This window comes from Capricornis sumatraensis, chromosome 11 (genome assembly GCF_032405125.1).
Source record: "Capricornis sumatraensis isolate serow.1 chromosome 11, serow.2, whole genome shotgun sequence".
Classification (NCBI taxonomy): Eukaryota; Metazoa; Chordata; class Mammalia; order Artiodactyla; family Bovidae; genus Capricornis; species Capricornis sumatraensis.
In genome coordinates, this window is record NC_091079.1 from 79,715,985 (window position 1) to 79,732,412 (window position 16,428).

The 16,428-nt window shown below is 35.1% G+C and overlaps 1 protein-coding gene across 22 annotated transcripts in view; it reads right to left on the reverse strand.

Annotated features, from left to right (window-relative positions):
* Nucleotides 1-16,428, reverse strand: part of RIMS2 (regulating synaptic membrane exocytosis 2) — a 592,618-nt gene that overhangs the window by 451,631 nt on the left and 124,559 nt on the right. For 12 of the 22 annotated variants that reach the window (XM_068983626.1, XM_068983609.1, XM_068983618.1 and 9 more), the window contains one exon: nucleotides 9,270-9,480. In XM_068983626.1, coding sequence (XP_068839727.1) covers nucleotides 9,270-9,480 — 211 coding nt within the window. Of the gene's footprint in view, nucleotides 1-2,153; nucleotides 2,166-9,269; nucleotides 9,481-16,428 lie in introns of all 22 variants that reach the window. The other 10 variants (XM_068983620.1, XM_068983631.1, XM_068983615.1 and 7 more) reach the window with 1 other exon arrangement.

Below are 16,428 nucleotides of genomic sequence, written 5' to 3' on the forward strand. Positions count from 1 at the left end.
TGTTCGGATAGTGATTGAACAGGGTCTAGAACAGTCTGCTTTCAACTACTCACAATTTCCATGCATATATTTTACATGTAACATATCCCCCACCCAAAGGAGAGAATTCCCAACTCTCACTTAGTTATAAAACCTAGCTCTGAACATAGGATCTGTGAAGCCGAACAAATCTTTGTACACAGTCAAGTGTAGATTATTATAAACAACTGATATTGTAAGTCATTGTATACAATGAAAGCCAAGTTATCTGTTCTCAACACATCCAATACAAAATGATATAACTGCAACAAAAACTCTCATTCAAAAACAGGAAGAATGAGAAATATACCCATGGCTGATTGTCCATAGCACACAGTAATCCCTACAAAAACAACACCTTAATTTCCTTCGTTCTTCTACCTGGTATCTAGGTTCTCCATTGACTATTACACTTATTATCATCATATGCCCTGGTTTTACCCTTTGGGAGGATGTTCCTTGTCCATTATCCTTCTTGACTATATATGAGGTTGGCAATGACACTTACCCTTCTGTGTTCTGTCCAGTTACATCTCCACTGACTACACACATCATACTGCTACTATTAGTGCAGGGAATTGCCTTAGAGGTTTAATAGCCATACAGTGCTTGCTATCTGACTTAGCCACTAGCCACATACAACTAATCAAATTTGATTAAAATTAAATAAAATTGAAAATTCAATTCCTCAGTCCCACTGGCCACAAATCAACCGTTCAGTGGCTGCATGTGACTAGCACCTACAGTATTACAGTAGAGACATAAAATATTTTCATCACTGGTGAAAGTTCTATTGAACACCGGTGCATAAAGAATATCACAGAAAGACTTGTCAAATTTTAACCGCAATGCTCCAAATTCACATAAAATTAGTGTTGTTTTATCTGTTAGTCAATCCATGGCTTAAAATATTGACTGTTACATTATGAAATTGTGTCAGTACATGAAAATAATTTCTATAGCTGAACTACTACTATATGTCTCATTACTGGGAAAGGTGTCAGAATTCATTGTGAAACTACAGACAATAATCACACCATTATGTACCCTGTGTTAACTCTAGACACAAAAGTTGCAGCAGAGACTCTAAAAGGCTTTGAATTGTACTATGTGAGAGTCAAATAATACAGTTGACTGGTAGAAAGCTGGCAAGTTGTTTAGAGGACCTGCTCTGGGTTAAAGACTATATACCATCGGGGTAATCACAGTATCTTTTCTTTTGCTCAGAGGGTTCATATCTAAACTCACATCAGGATTTGCCAATGTCTACATCATCTGCAGCCTAGTAACTGAAGACTGAAGAGAATGAAGAGGCTCCAAATGACAAGAAAGAGGCACTATTTAGGAGACCTCAGCTAGGGAAATCCTCTTTGCGTTTTATGCCAATTTGAATTTGGAAAACTTGAAAAGACTTCAAGTTTTAGTTTGATTCATCATAAAGAATCAGAACAGAAAGATTTTATCTGTGTTTGCAGGAAGTCACTAGGCTCCAGAGCAGATACAAATTCAAATCAGACTTCTAAAAGACAGACATCAGCAGACTATTATAATGTATTATCAAATTTTACATTTCTAAGAATTTATAAATTATACTTATATATAATATTCAACATGAGGGTAAAAAATAACCATTTTACCAATCTCTAAAACATATTTTAAGAAAAATTAAAATATATTAAATACTTAACTATGACTATATACTTCAGAAAACCCATCTTCAATGTTATTGTGACTCATTGTTACAAAAATTGAATCTTTATACTAACTTGGAAACTTATTTTAAAAATTCTGACCAGTACAATGATCAGTTTAGGGGACATAATAAGATTAAAGGAATTCTTATCACAATGAGAAATGTTATAAAAACACATTTCCTTTAAAAAATACTATATTCTAAAAAGGCAAGTTTCTTTAAGAATCAAGCAAAATAATCAAACTGTCATCTATAATATAATAAACTAAATGTCTTTCAGTAAATTCAGATAGCATGCTTAAAATATATCTTACTGTTTAGCAATTATCATGCACTACAACTGTAACAAAACACTTGAGTAAATAAATTAAATATAACTATAAAATTAAATTAGCATTAATAACCAGAAAAAAATAATATTAGACAGAAAAAAGACTCTAACCACTTTGTCCTCCTGGTGTGAATATCCACGAAAGCAAGTTAGAAAGGACAGAAAAGACAAAACAAAAAATAAATAATTAATTCCATTCTTAAAACAAATAAACTTTTTAAGACAATGAAATTAAAATTCTGGAAAATTTTAAACTACATTTTGACCAAAATATAAACATTATAAGAGGAAAAACTTTTCCATACATTTCAAGCAAGAGCATGCTATATACTGGTATATGTTAAGACATATAAAGAGAACAATTTCTACAAAAGCAAGTAAATATCCAAACATCAGAAAAAGGAGAATGTTCTTTCCACAAATAAAATCTTAATTGAACACTCAATTAACTCAGAGAAAAAAACTAAAAAAAAGTTAAGGAAAAAAGCTTTTATGTAGAAATATAATAAAACACAGTATCACTGTTTAATTTCATCATATACTATCAAAAACTGACAAAATATAATTCTACATGAATTATTCATATTACTTCTAAAAGGTATTTGTCCCATCAACTTAAGCCTTCTAAACTTTATAACTTAAAAGAAAAAATAAGTAGAAATAGTCATTAAAGATAAAATATTATTGATCACAATTGGTAATTTGGGGTCATAGCTTCCTAACATTATAAATGTAGAAAATATAATACATAAGATACCTGAGTTTTAAGGAAAGAATATAAAAACGAATGACTATATGTATAACTGAACCCCTTAGCTGTACACTGAAACTAATACCACATTATAAATAAGCTAAACTCCAATAAAATAAAAATTTTTAAAGATGTGGTACATATATACAATGAAATACCCCTCAGTCATAAAAAAAAGCAATCATGCCATTCGTAGCAACATGCATGGACCTAGAGATTAGCATACTAAGTAAAGTAAGCCAGAAAGAGACAAATACCATATGATATCACTTATATGTAGAATCTAAAATATGATACAACAAACTTATCTACAATACAAAAAACAGACTCACAGACATAGAGAACAGATTTGTGGTTTCCAAGGGGTAGGGGAGATGAAGGAGGGATGGATTGGGAGTTTGGGATTAGCAGATGAAAACTTATACAGAATGGATAAACAACCAGGTCCTACTGTATAAGCACATGGGACTATATCCAATATCCTGTAATAAACCATAATAGAAATGAATATTAAATAAATAAAAAGATACATGATTTGGTCAAGAAAACATATTTAAATAGGGTAAAGTTTAAAATTGTTACATTTATCTTTAATTAAACATAAATAATGATAATAATGCTTCATAAATGTAATAATAATTACCTGATACATTATAATAAGTTATAAATTTAAATTAAAAATTAAAATCATGTCTTTTTAGGCATCATTGTTTCTCTGAAACATTTCTAGTTGTATACCTCATGCGATTTTCTTAAGCTGTCTAGACCTTTACTTCCTTATCTGCAAAATAGGAAATTAATATTTACTTTATACAGTTTCCTGAGAATTAAACAATATGAAAAGCTCTCCATATAGAGTGCCTGACACACAGTTCTGTATCTGATATTCTAGCTGATTAAAACACAGGATATTGTGTAGAAGGGATAAGCTGGATCTGCTATATTATCTTGACTGATTCATTTGTTACAAATGTTAAAACTACATACAGGTCATATAAAAGCTATTGTAAAAAAGAAAAGCAATTGTACGCAGTCAAGGAAAACTACTGGTGAGCATTTAGTTTAACAAAAATCATTTATGGAGCACTCACATATATGTAACAGGTACTATACTAGATTTATGAAACATAAAAAGTGAGTAAGACAGTTCTTGCCATCAAAGAACTGAATGTATTGAGAGGGAACTGAACAAATCACTGCAGAACAGAAAGATGCCTGAAAGCAAGCGAAGAATAAGACACTATGGAAACAGAAATGACTGATGAGATAACAGAACTTGGAAAAAAATTTTGAAAGCTTCTGAGATATAAGTAGGCCTCTAAAGTAATAAAGAGAATGCTGGCAAGACCAGTGAGGGAGAACATTTTAATGCAAAGAACATGGAATATGTAAAAAGCACAAAAGCACAAACGTGCCTGGCATATTTGGATACAAGTTAGCTGGGAATAACCCCTGGGTTGGGAAGACCCCTGAAGGAGGGCATGGCAACCCACTCCAGTATTCTTACCTGGAGAATCCTCATGGACAGAGAAGCCTGCAGCAGGCTACAGCCCATGGGGTCACAAAGAGTCAGACATGCCCGGGCGACTAAGAACAGCACAGCTGGGAATGACTAAATTATAACTGACATGTATGAACTAAAGTCTTCACGGTTAACTATATTAATAATCTGGCAAAGCTTAGAAGCATAATACTTTCATAAAATAACTCGCATTGCAGAAATTGTTTTAAAAAAGAAAAAAAACATGAACTCTAATGAATTTGCTAATAGTTAATTCCTCTTAGGGCTTCCCAGGTGGCACTAGTAGTAAAGAACCCACCTGCCAATGCAAGAGACATAAGAGACGCAAGTTCAGTCTCTGGGTCAGGAAGACCCCCTGGAGGAGGGCATGGCAACCCCCTCCAGTATTCTTGCCTGGAGAATTCCATGGACAGAGGAGCCTGGGGGGCTACAGTCCACAGGGTCACAAAGAGTTGGACATGACTGAAGCAAACTGGCACGTACTCAATCCCTCTTAACAGATAATACAGGTTCAATTTTAGCTATAACATATACATGGAAAATTTACCTATAATACACATATGAAATATTACTCTACCATTGTATCTCTACTATCTTCCAATAAGGATAAAAAGTCAACACAAAATCTATTATATAATTTGTAAATAAGGCACAACATTGTTACTATTTTATAAAGTGTTTACTTTGCTAAAATGTGCAGACAGACTGGAAGAAGAAAAGTCTAGAAGCGGAAAGAACAGTTAGGAAGCTGTTGCAATACTTCAGGTAAGAAACATATGTGATAGTGGTATGAACCATAGTAGTAGCAAGAGAAGTAAACTGATTTAGGAGATATGGAGAAGTATGGCCCCTTAAGACCTGCTTGAGGAAGAGGAAGAAAGAGAGAAGCACTCCCAGAGCTTGGTTTGAGCAACCAGAAGAATAAGAAGACAATTCTTTGAAAGAAAAAAACACGTGAGCAGCAGATTTGGTGGGAAATAATGAATTCAATATAGATAAGGTGAATATGAGGTGACTATCAATTCATCTAAGCATAGATTTTCAGCAGGAAGCTACATAGATAGACTTGTAGCTCAAAAGAACGATCCGGCTAGTGAAATCACATCTGTAAATCATCAGCATATAACAGAATATGAAGCTATGAAAATGAATAAAATCTCCCAAGGAAATTGTTAAGGAAAAAAGAAAAGTAAGAATAATGACCATTAATCAAAATACCTCTTCTCTTTGAACTGGCAAGCCTCCAAGGAAAAGAAGTTCAAAACAAAAGGACTAGTAATCTCTTCTAATCAGATTTTAGTAACACAATTTAAAGTTTCACTGTATTTGTCCAAAGTGATTTTAATCAAACTAGAATTGAGTTGCTTGAAAAACAAAGGTAATGTATAAATATGAAATATTATAAAGGTCCTTAAGACATTAAAATCTCATGTGAAAAATAAAAACCAGCTGTGGAGTAGTAGTTTAATTTTAAACAAATGGAAAATTTGGATATTTTTAAATGACTACAAATGAACCTTCAATTGAATCATTTGAATATTTACTTCAGTTTTACACTTAGTCTGTGTTTAAAGAAAAAAGACTAAATGGTCAATTCAAAGATTAAGGCAATGGCACCCCAATCCACTACTCTTGCCTGGAAAATTCCATGGACGAAGGAGCCTGGTGGGCTGCAGTCCATGGGGTCACTAAGGGTCAGCCACGACTGAGCGACTTCACTTTCACTTTTCACTTTCATGCATTGGAGAAGGAAATGGCAACCCACTCCAGTGTTCTTGCCTGGATAATCCCAGGGACGGGGGAGACTGGTGGGCTGCCGTCTCTGGGGTCGCACGGAGTCGGACACGACTGAAGTGACTTAGCAGCAAAGATTAAAGATTAGAATTACCTTATATAGTTTACATATATATTCATAATGACAGAATCAGTTTAGGTATGCAACAAGGAACACACTAACCCAATATAAAATATGATCATTTAATTGAATAAGAAAACATATGTGAAAGGTTCTTTCATGGGACACTACATCCCTGTTAGGTAAGAAGCAATACTATAGATATTACTGCAAAGCACTTTAAAAGCACTCAGTGTGTGTGCCAGGTACATGTCTAAGTGTTGCACAAATATTAACTCATTTTGTCCTCACAATAGCCTTGTAAGATATGTCCTCTTATTCTGTCTACCTACAGGTGAAGAAGCTGAGGCAGAGAGACTAAGCTTCTTATACTAGGTCACAGAACTAGTAAATAATAAAACTGGGATTTATGCTTAGTCTCACTTGGGCAAGAAGAGAAAACATAAACAATGCTACTACTACCCAATAGAAAGTTGGAATGGTTACAGTAAGATCAGATAAAACAGAATATTTCAGAGCCAAGAATATTTCCAAGAATAAAGTCATTTAACAATTATAAAGGGGCTAATTATTTTAATAGGATGTAATGATCCCAACTGTTTATGCAACTAAAAACAGAACTTTAAAATATATAGTCAAAGTTGATAAAACTGAAAGTGACATATTTGAATACCCATCTTTTAATAATTGGTAGAAAAAAACTGTGGAAAATAAACAAGGATTTAGTAGAGTTGAACAACTCTATTAAACAATTTAACCTACTGAACATTTAAAACCACTGTCAAAAAATAACAGAATATACACTCTTTTCAAGAACGAACAGAACATTTGTCAAAATAAACCACTGTCTGGGCCATAAAATAAGTATCAGTACATTTCAAAGGACTCAAAGCATATGAAGTATATCTGGGAACACAACAGAATAAAATTAAAAATCATGAACAGAAAGATCGCTAGAAACTTCCACCCCAAATATTTTAAAAATAAATAACATACTTCTAAGTTATTCATAAGTTAAAAAAGAAAAGTAACATTAGAAAATGAAAACACGACATATTAGAATTTGAGAGATGCTACTAAAGCAGTACTTAGGGGAAATTAACAGCACATGAGGCCTGTATTAGGAAAGAAGGAATATCTCAAAGCAATAACCTCAGCTTCCACCTTATGAAACCAGAAGAAAGAAGAGACAATTAAACCCACAGTGAGCAACAGAAAACAAATCATAAAGATCAAAGATGAAATCAACAATTTAAAAATCAATAAAATGAAAAACTGGCTCTTTGATAATATCAATAAAATAGGTAAGTATCTGTCAGACTGAAGAGGGAAAAAGAGAGAAGATACAAATTGCCAATATCAAGAATGAAAGAGGCAGCATCACTACAAATTATACAGACATTAAAAGAATGATAATGGAATACTATGATACTAATTAATTCAACAACTTACAAGGAACTAAACAAATTCTTTGAAAGATACAAATTACCAAAGCTCATTCAAGAAAAAAAAAAAGATAACCTGAATAACCCTATATCTATTCAATTGAAACTGTACTTAAAAACTTTCCCCCCAAAATAGAACCGTATGCCCAGATGGCGTCACTGGTAAAATCTATAAAACATTAAAGGATAAATGATACCAACTCTACAGAAACTCTACTAAAATACTGGAGAGAAAGAAATACTGCCCAATTCATTTTATCCAGCCAGCATTACTCTAATACCCAACTCAAAGACAGACATCACAAGAAAAGAAAGCTACAGATATTAACCCTCAGAAACACAAAAGCAAAAACCGTAAACAAAATTTTATCTGATCCAACTCATTAACATGTAAAAGATATAATCCATCATAAGTAAAAAAAGTTGGTTTAACACATCAAAATAAATCAAGGTAGTTCACCATATTAACAAAGAAAGCAAAAACATATAATCAATCTCAATAGACAGAGAAAAAGTATTTGACAAAATTCAACATCTATTCTTAAGGTAAACAAACGAACAAAAACTTTTAGCAACATTTATGAAGAGCTGACAGCTAACATAATCCTTAAAAGTGAATGCTTTCTCCACAAGATGAGAACAAAACAGGAATGTCTCTTCTCATCACTTCCACTCAAAATTATACTCAAGTTTCTAGCCAATACAACTAGTCAAGGAAAAGAAAAATAATCAGGTAAACAGGGAGAAAGAGAAAGAAAAGTTATTAGTTCTGGGTAAAACAAAAGAATGAGAAAAGGGAAGCAATGAGAAAATGGAGAAATTAAATCACAAACGCTAACAAATTCCCATTATGTCTAAGTAATGTATGTAAAGACATCAGCTTCATATTTTTAAGCTACCGAAGAACTGGGTGATAAATATCTCCTACTAAGAAGGAGATAAATGCAGATTATAAACAACTAATTGAGACAGTTTAAAACACTGTTTTTGCTAATTTCAGCATAGTTTTCTTTGGGAAATATTAATATATTCCCTCAAGTGGATGGATAAACTACAAAAATCTAGAACAGGTGCGAAACACAGCCTTAACATTTCTTCTTTTAATTCCATATTCTACTATTTTTTTCACTAATGTTAAAACAAAAATAAAGGGTATTGTAGCCTCAAAAGCTATAAAATTATGAAACATAGAATCTCAAAGCCAGAAAGAGCTTCCTTCAGAAACAAAGGAAATATAGGCCAAAAGAAGAGCAGATCTACCAAGCTGATAAAGTTATGTGAGGTAATCGAAAAAGCTGTGACAAAACTCAAACATGAACCAGCTGTGTGACTTTAACAATGAACTCTAGTCTTTCTGGATCTGAGTTATCTACATCTATAAAATGAGGAATTAGGCCAACTGATCTCTAAATTCTCTTCATCTTTGAAAGTCTAAGATCCTATGAGTCTAAAAGATCTAAGCTAAAGAACAAAACAATGAGATAAATACCTTTTTAATTCAGAGGAAAGTTTTTTTAATTCTTTTATCTTAACTGAAGACACTAGGGAAGGTTTCTGTTCATGGATTAACCTGAATGTTAATTTCAGTTGTCTATTTTATTCACGATGAGCTTAAGTATGAGAGAATTAACGAAATTCAGCTCTAATCCTGTACCTTGTTTGAGCGTAATGACACGCGACCTCCACAACGAGCACAGAATTTGGTTTGGCAATATGAACAGTTATGGCCACATCCATCAGCAAACTTGGTTTTGTGGCAGATGCCACAGGTTGGAGCATCACCCTTCTGTTCTTGCTGCTGCTGTGATTCTTCACCCATCTTCTTCACCTGCTCCTTATACATCTCAAACTGCTGATGAAGTTTTCTGCAGAGAACACAGACAAGAAAAATTTGGTTTCCTGATGGTCCCCCAAAATAGTAAGAATTACCACAATCTGTGGACACAATTTTGTATCTGAAAAATCCATGTGAGAATAAAGAATAAAAATTTAACTTTCTGTTGATAATAACATCTTTTATGTCCCACAACATCGGAAAAGTGTAACTAGTTCTAACTTCTAATATACATGCTAATTTGACAAACAGTACGATTAACATACTTTTTTGAAAGGTAATTGTAAAATTTCTACCAACTATCTGCAATATGTTTCAATTATATACCAGGAAATATTTATAATGTTATTTTTTTCAAGAGTTTAGCTTCAGAAATAGACTGAATGATATGACTTGCACAGGGAAACCAAAACCTATCAACTTCAAACCACCGAGACAGAATCTCAACTGGAATGCAATTAAGAATCAAAACAGAGAGGAAAACATTGGATGAGTGGTCTCACTAACTATCTAAATCTATTCAACAGCCTGGACATTAGTTGGCTGCAAAGACACTTGAAATATTAGGAGTCTACCAAATAAGGCAGTACAAATAAAAGTAAGGCCTTTACTGATTCTAGTTAAAAATAAATAGTGATAAAACTTTTACTATTATCTTTATAAAAAATGGTTTTAAATGATTAAAACTATAATTTTGATTTACAAATCAAAGTTCCTAGTCAGAACTAATGCTTAGGATTTACAAAGCTGCAAATAATGTCACTCTCATCCTAAAGAGGACAAAAGGCTAAATAATCTACAAGAGCATAACTTCTCTTGATCCCATCAGAGAGTTGAGGGTTATAAGACAAGCAAACAATCCGAACTCCAAGACAAACCTTCCAAAGAACAATGGGACACACTATTTCACCTTTGGCAGAGCACAGAAGAAAGAGGTGGCCACTAGACAGTTAAGAGGAAGTTCACTAAAATCTTATTTAACAACTGGTAAAAGTCAAGTGTGGGCTAACCGGACAATTTGGAATAGCTATGGGCCCAGGATCACGAGCACTCTTCCACATACCTGTACTGGTTATTCATGAGGAACGATGAGAGCAGGACATAAGAACAAAAAGAACCTTTTGGGGGTGCATATGTACAAATATAACAGAAGTGGCTGACCAGTGGCTGCTAGAGCACAGGAATTCCCCAGACTGTTTCTCCTTAAAAAGCCAAAGCTGAAAGCCACAGGAAACGGGAGTAAACTCTGTCATCCCCCGGACAAAGGCAAAGACCTAGGCAGCTAGGGAAAAGCTTGGGAAGGGAAAAGCCCTCTTTTCCTGAAGGAGGGACAGGAAATCATCTTCAGTCAAGAGCTTACCCACAGATCAAAGGCTTTTATCACAAAGAGGGAGGTAGAAACTCCTGCCCTAAACCATTCAGAGACACCAAGCCAACTTCCTTACTTGGAAAAAAAGGAATAAGAACTCTGAGCAGGCCTCATCCCTGAGGCCCTCCTAGACAGAGATGGAAGATGGAAAACACACAACAGAACACCCCAACCCTATCACAAGCCTAGTATCAAGAAATAAGCACCAGTATTCTACTGCCGGGGAATGGGCAAGAATGTGGAGAGAGGCCCTTTCCCTCTGTGACAGCTGAAGGGGTAGCAAAACATAAAAAAAAAAAAAACCAAAAAACAGTACAGTACTCCTGCATTCACCCCAAGGAAAAAGCAACAGGAGCTCTCTGTTAGAGAAATCTGAAAACAGTAGTGCCCTGAAGATAACGACACAATCCAAACCTATCTGAGCCCCTGACTCGACTAGTGATTTCACACCCCAGTGGCTCAGCGGTAAAACATTCGCCTGCAATGCAGGAGACGCAGGTTTGATCCCTGGGTCAGGAAGATTCTCTGAAGGAAATGGCAACCCACTCCAGTATTCTTGCCTGGAAAATCCCATAAACAGAGGAGCCTGGAGGGTCACAGTCCATAGGATTGCAAAGAGTCGGACATGACTTAGCAACTAACAACAACAACAAAGGGAAAGAACATATGATTATGTCAAAATATGTTGAGAAAGCACCTAAATCAGCAAACTAGGAATAGACAGAAACGTCCTTAACTCAGTAACAGTATCCACGAAAGGGTCTACAGCTAACATCATATTGTATTTGAAATACTGAGTGCTTTCCCCCTAAAATCAAGAACAAAGCAAGGTGGTATCTCTCACTACTCCTAATCAACACCAGACTAGAAATCCTAGCTAACACATTAAAGCAAGAAAAACAATAAAAATGAAACCATAGAGGTTGGGAAGGAATATTTTTAAACTGAGCAGATGGCAAAATTGTCTATGTATAAAGTCCCAAAGAAACTATTAAAAAAAACTCCTATAATAGATGAGTCTAGCAAGGTCACACAGAGAAGGCAATGGCAACCCACTCTAGTACTCTTGCCTGGAAAATCCCATGGACGGAGGAGCCTGGTAGGCTGCAGTCCATGGGGTCGCTGAGCGACTTCACTTTCACTTTTCACTTTCATGCATCGAAGAAGGTAATGGCAACCCACTCCAGTGTTCTTGCCTGGAGAATCCCAGGGATGGGGGAGCCTGGTGGGCTGCCGTCTATGGGGTTGCACAGAGTTGGACAGGACTGAAGCGACTTAGCAGCAGCAGCAGCAACAAGGTCACAAGACACATGCTCGATATACAAAAAACAATTGCATTTTTGTATACTAGCAATAGACAGTTGGAAATCAAAAATTTTTAAAGTAGTATGCAAATGGCATCAAAAATAAAAGAAAGAAAAGTCTAAGGTATTAATCTACCAAAATATGAGCAGACTTTCTTTGCTAAGAACTATAAAATATTAATAGTAAGAATTAAAAGAGATCTAATTAATAGGAGAAATATTCTATATTCATCATGAGAAGCTTCAGTACTGTTAAGATATCAATTCTCTACAAATTGATTCAATGTCATCTCAAATCACAATCTCAGCAAGAATTCTTTAAACAAATTGACAAACTAAACCTAAAATTTGTATGGAGAAGCAAAACTCTCCAATTAGGCAACACATTTTGAAAAAGAAAAAGACTGAGGAACTCACACTACCTAATTTGAAGACTTACTATAAAAACTATAGAAGTAATCAAATATTGGTAAAGCATAAACACACACACAATGAAACAGAGTCCAGAACAGTCCAGTACTTAAACAGTCACTGCTTTTTTAAAAAGATGCCTAGCTAACTCAACAATAAAGTATAGTCCTTTTAAAACAACAGAAAATCCATGTGTAAAAATAGTAATTGGAAATCCATTGTGTAAAAAATAAACCTCAACCCATACCTCATATCTATATGAAAATTAACTAAATGTATTACAAAACTGTAAACAATAGATTACAGAACTAAATAAAATGACTAAAAGTATAACACTTGTAGATGAAAACATTAAAGAAAAGTGTGGCCTTTTCAACAAAGACTTCTTAGCTAGGTTAGGCAAGGTATAGGCTCTAGACCTTCAACACAATTTAAAAAGCATCAATCAGAAACCTGCCAATGACAACATGTAAATGAATGGATACAGCTATGCTCCAATAAAATGTTATTTATGGATGCTGAATCTTGAATTTCATGTTATTTTTATCATCTCAAAATATTGTTAAAAAACAATTTTTTTCAACATTTTTTTAATGTAAAAGCCATTCTGAATTCACTGGTTATATAAAAACAAGTAGTGGGCCAGATGTGGCCTGCGGATCACAGATTATCCAATTGTATATGATATGATTTAATTTATGTAACATTCTGAAAAAGATGAAATAGGACAGAAATCAGATCCATGGTTGCTAGGGAGTGGAGCAGAGCAAGGGGACTGACTACAGATGGATGCAAGGAGCGTTTGGTGGTGAGGAAAATGACCTATGTCTTGATTATGGTGGTAGATATTACTGTGTATGTTTTCTAGAATTTACTGAAGTGTATGCCTCAAAGGAGTGAATTTTACTCCTAATAAATATAACCTCAAATAAGTGTGACTTTTAAAAAACAGTTCGTTTCAAAGTGCTAACCTACAATCAGTGCGTGTGCTGAGTAGCTCAGTCATGTCCGACTCTTTGCAACCCCATGGACTGTAGCCTGCCAGGCTTCTCTCTCCATAGAATTTTCCAGGCAAGAATACAGTAGCAGGTTGCCATTTCCTAATCCAGGGTATCTTCCTGACCCAGGGACTGGACCCATATCTCTTGCACCTCTTGCACTGGCAGGTGGATTCTTTACCACTGCACAACATGGGAAGCCCCCAACCTAAAGTCAGTAGGTAAATTAAAAATAGAGCCATATAAGTCCTTTTATCTCTGCAACCACAAAAGCATATTTCCATTTTCATACCTAATATTAACAAATTCAAACAGCTATGCCAGTTTTTTTTTTCCTATAACTTCAGGTAACATACTATTTTCCCCTGATGGTCTTTCACCAGGTTTAAGTGAATCTCTAGTAACACAAAATAAGCATCACTACAAGAGACCTAAGTTCATAAAACATGTATAAGAACAAGCATGATTTTAGGTGGACCATGAATGAGCTGTGCACCAGAGCTTCTCCCACCATTTGGAAGCATCATCTTTCTATGTGTGAGGTCTACACATTTCTACCATATACCTCTTTATACACTTACAATCTCTGGCATGATCTCTCAGTATATGGCTGAACCTCTCTGGGAGAAAGAGAAAGAAGAAGAAAATTAGAGCAAATGCTTTGTTTTCATTCTAGAGGCACTGGAGTACTAGGCAAGTTACCAAGTCAAGTTACACTGGAACAAAAAGTAGAAATCTTTTTGTAGAAGTAAAAAGTAGGAGCAAACTGTGCTACATAGGCCCTCGAGGGAAATTAGAAACCCCAGTTTTCACACACACGGAGATGGCCAGTAACATAAGCAGAGAAATCAGTAATTATGTATCCCAAAGTGCTAGATTAGAGCTATTGAAGCCACTCTTACAGTAAGAACTGTAGCAGTCCCTGAGACTGTAGCATTATTGGGGCTGTGGGATGGGACCAAATCTTTCTTGCTGTAGGGAGCAGAGAAAGAGACAGAAGTGAAAAGTTCAGATAGGACTAATCTACAATAGTTTGAGGAGGTAAGAGAGGACTTTTAGAGAGGGTTGTTGTTTTTTTTTTTTTTTTTGTAGTCATCCTTCAAGTCCTATAAAATGAGAAACTACTATATGGAGAAGTGATGGTGTACAAGCAGATGCAAGAGCTCAATCATGTTCCTTGCCAAAGAGATCATTTTTCCCCTTCCCATTTATACATAGGCCAAATTCTATCTCTGCTTCCTCACCCCAGTCACTCTTCAACCAACCTAATCTGGTTTCCAGTCTACTTCTTAATCCTCACAAAGTTTACCAATGGCCTCCCTGTACCTAAAACTAATGGACAAATTTTTTTAGTCTCCATCTTACTGGGTTCTCAACAGTACTTGAAATTATGTTCACTGCCCACTTGGCTTTCATTACATTTTTCTGGTTTTCTTCTTGTCTCTCTAGCCTTTCATGCTCTTTTTCCTTTGAAGGTCAAGATTCAGGCCTCTCTACTCTTTTCATTCTGTGTCTTCTTAGGCAGTGTCACCCATGCCTGACTTTACTTTCCTCCTACATATAAATGTAAATCCTCAGCTCAGACTTCTCCTCTGAGCTTCAATATTCAATTGCCTACTTCACCTCTGTATTGGAAAGTTTCAACGCCACTTGAATTTCAGTGCATATCAAAGTGAACTTGTAATTTTCCTATTAAGCAAATTCCCTTCTAGTATTCCCTATTTCAATAAGTGACACCATTTAATCATGCAGGCCTGAAATATAGAGTTATTTTAGAAATACCTTTCTCCTTCAAATGCATAATTAATCTATCATGAAGTCCTTTCAATTTTACTTCTTAAATGTGTCCGAAATCCTTCCACTTGTCTCTATATCCATGGTCAATACCATAGGCCTTGTTATCATCAATGCCCACCTATCCCAGCTAGGCTACTCACATTCATACTTCTCCCCTTCTGCATACTACAGAAAAATTATCTTGTCATCTCACTGCTTAAAATACTCTAATGGCTTCTGATTGCTTTCAAGAAAAAGAAAAAACTTCTTATGAAGTCTTACAAAGTCTTGAATGTTCGCTCACACATTCACCTCTTCAACCTCATTTTCTGCACTGTTTCTTTCCCTTCTTTCTGCTAAAGCTACTCATCCTTTAGACTCACTATGGTGCATCTCATCACAGGATGTATTTTATACATCTTCCTGCCTCCTCCCAGAATAGATTGCAACACATGCCTTTTTTTTCTCTCTCTCTTTTTAAACCTTAGGTATCCAAAATAGAGTTGATCATGAGGTTGGCTTCGCTGATTCATGCTTGGCTCCCATTTTAATTAATTGTTTTCCCCTTCCCCAGTGTGACCTCCCTTCCCTCAGGAACCAGTCTTTAAATTTTTCTAGTAAAATCTAAATAGACTATAGCCAATGTGTCTGTGGTTTATTTTGTATCAGATAGATAGGTATTATTATAAATAGTCTATTATTATTCCTATTCTACAGAGAGGCTATTTTTACTTTACAGTCACACTGCTAGTAAGTAAAGCCAGATCCAAATTCAGCTGCAGAATCAGAGTGCTAACCACTAGAAGTTCACACTTGAATGGATATATAATTTTCCCTATTTACATTTTATTCATCCCTTTGTTTTTTAAAAGTTAGCACTTTATTCTGGAAAAGAATAAACTTAATATGTATAACTGAATCACTGTGCTGTACACCTGAAACAAACATGAATTTACAGCACTCCCCATCGGTCGCATTACTGTCTGAACTCCACCTCCTATCAGATCAGAGGTGGCATTAGACTCTCATAGGAGCATGAACTGGAACCCGAAAGTCAAGGTAGAAAATCATGAGTGAAGTGAAGTTGCTCAGTCGTGTCTGACTCTTTGAGACCCCATGGA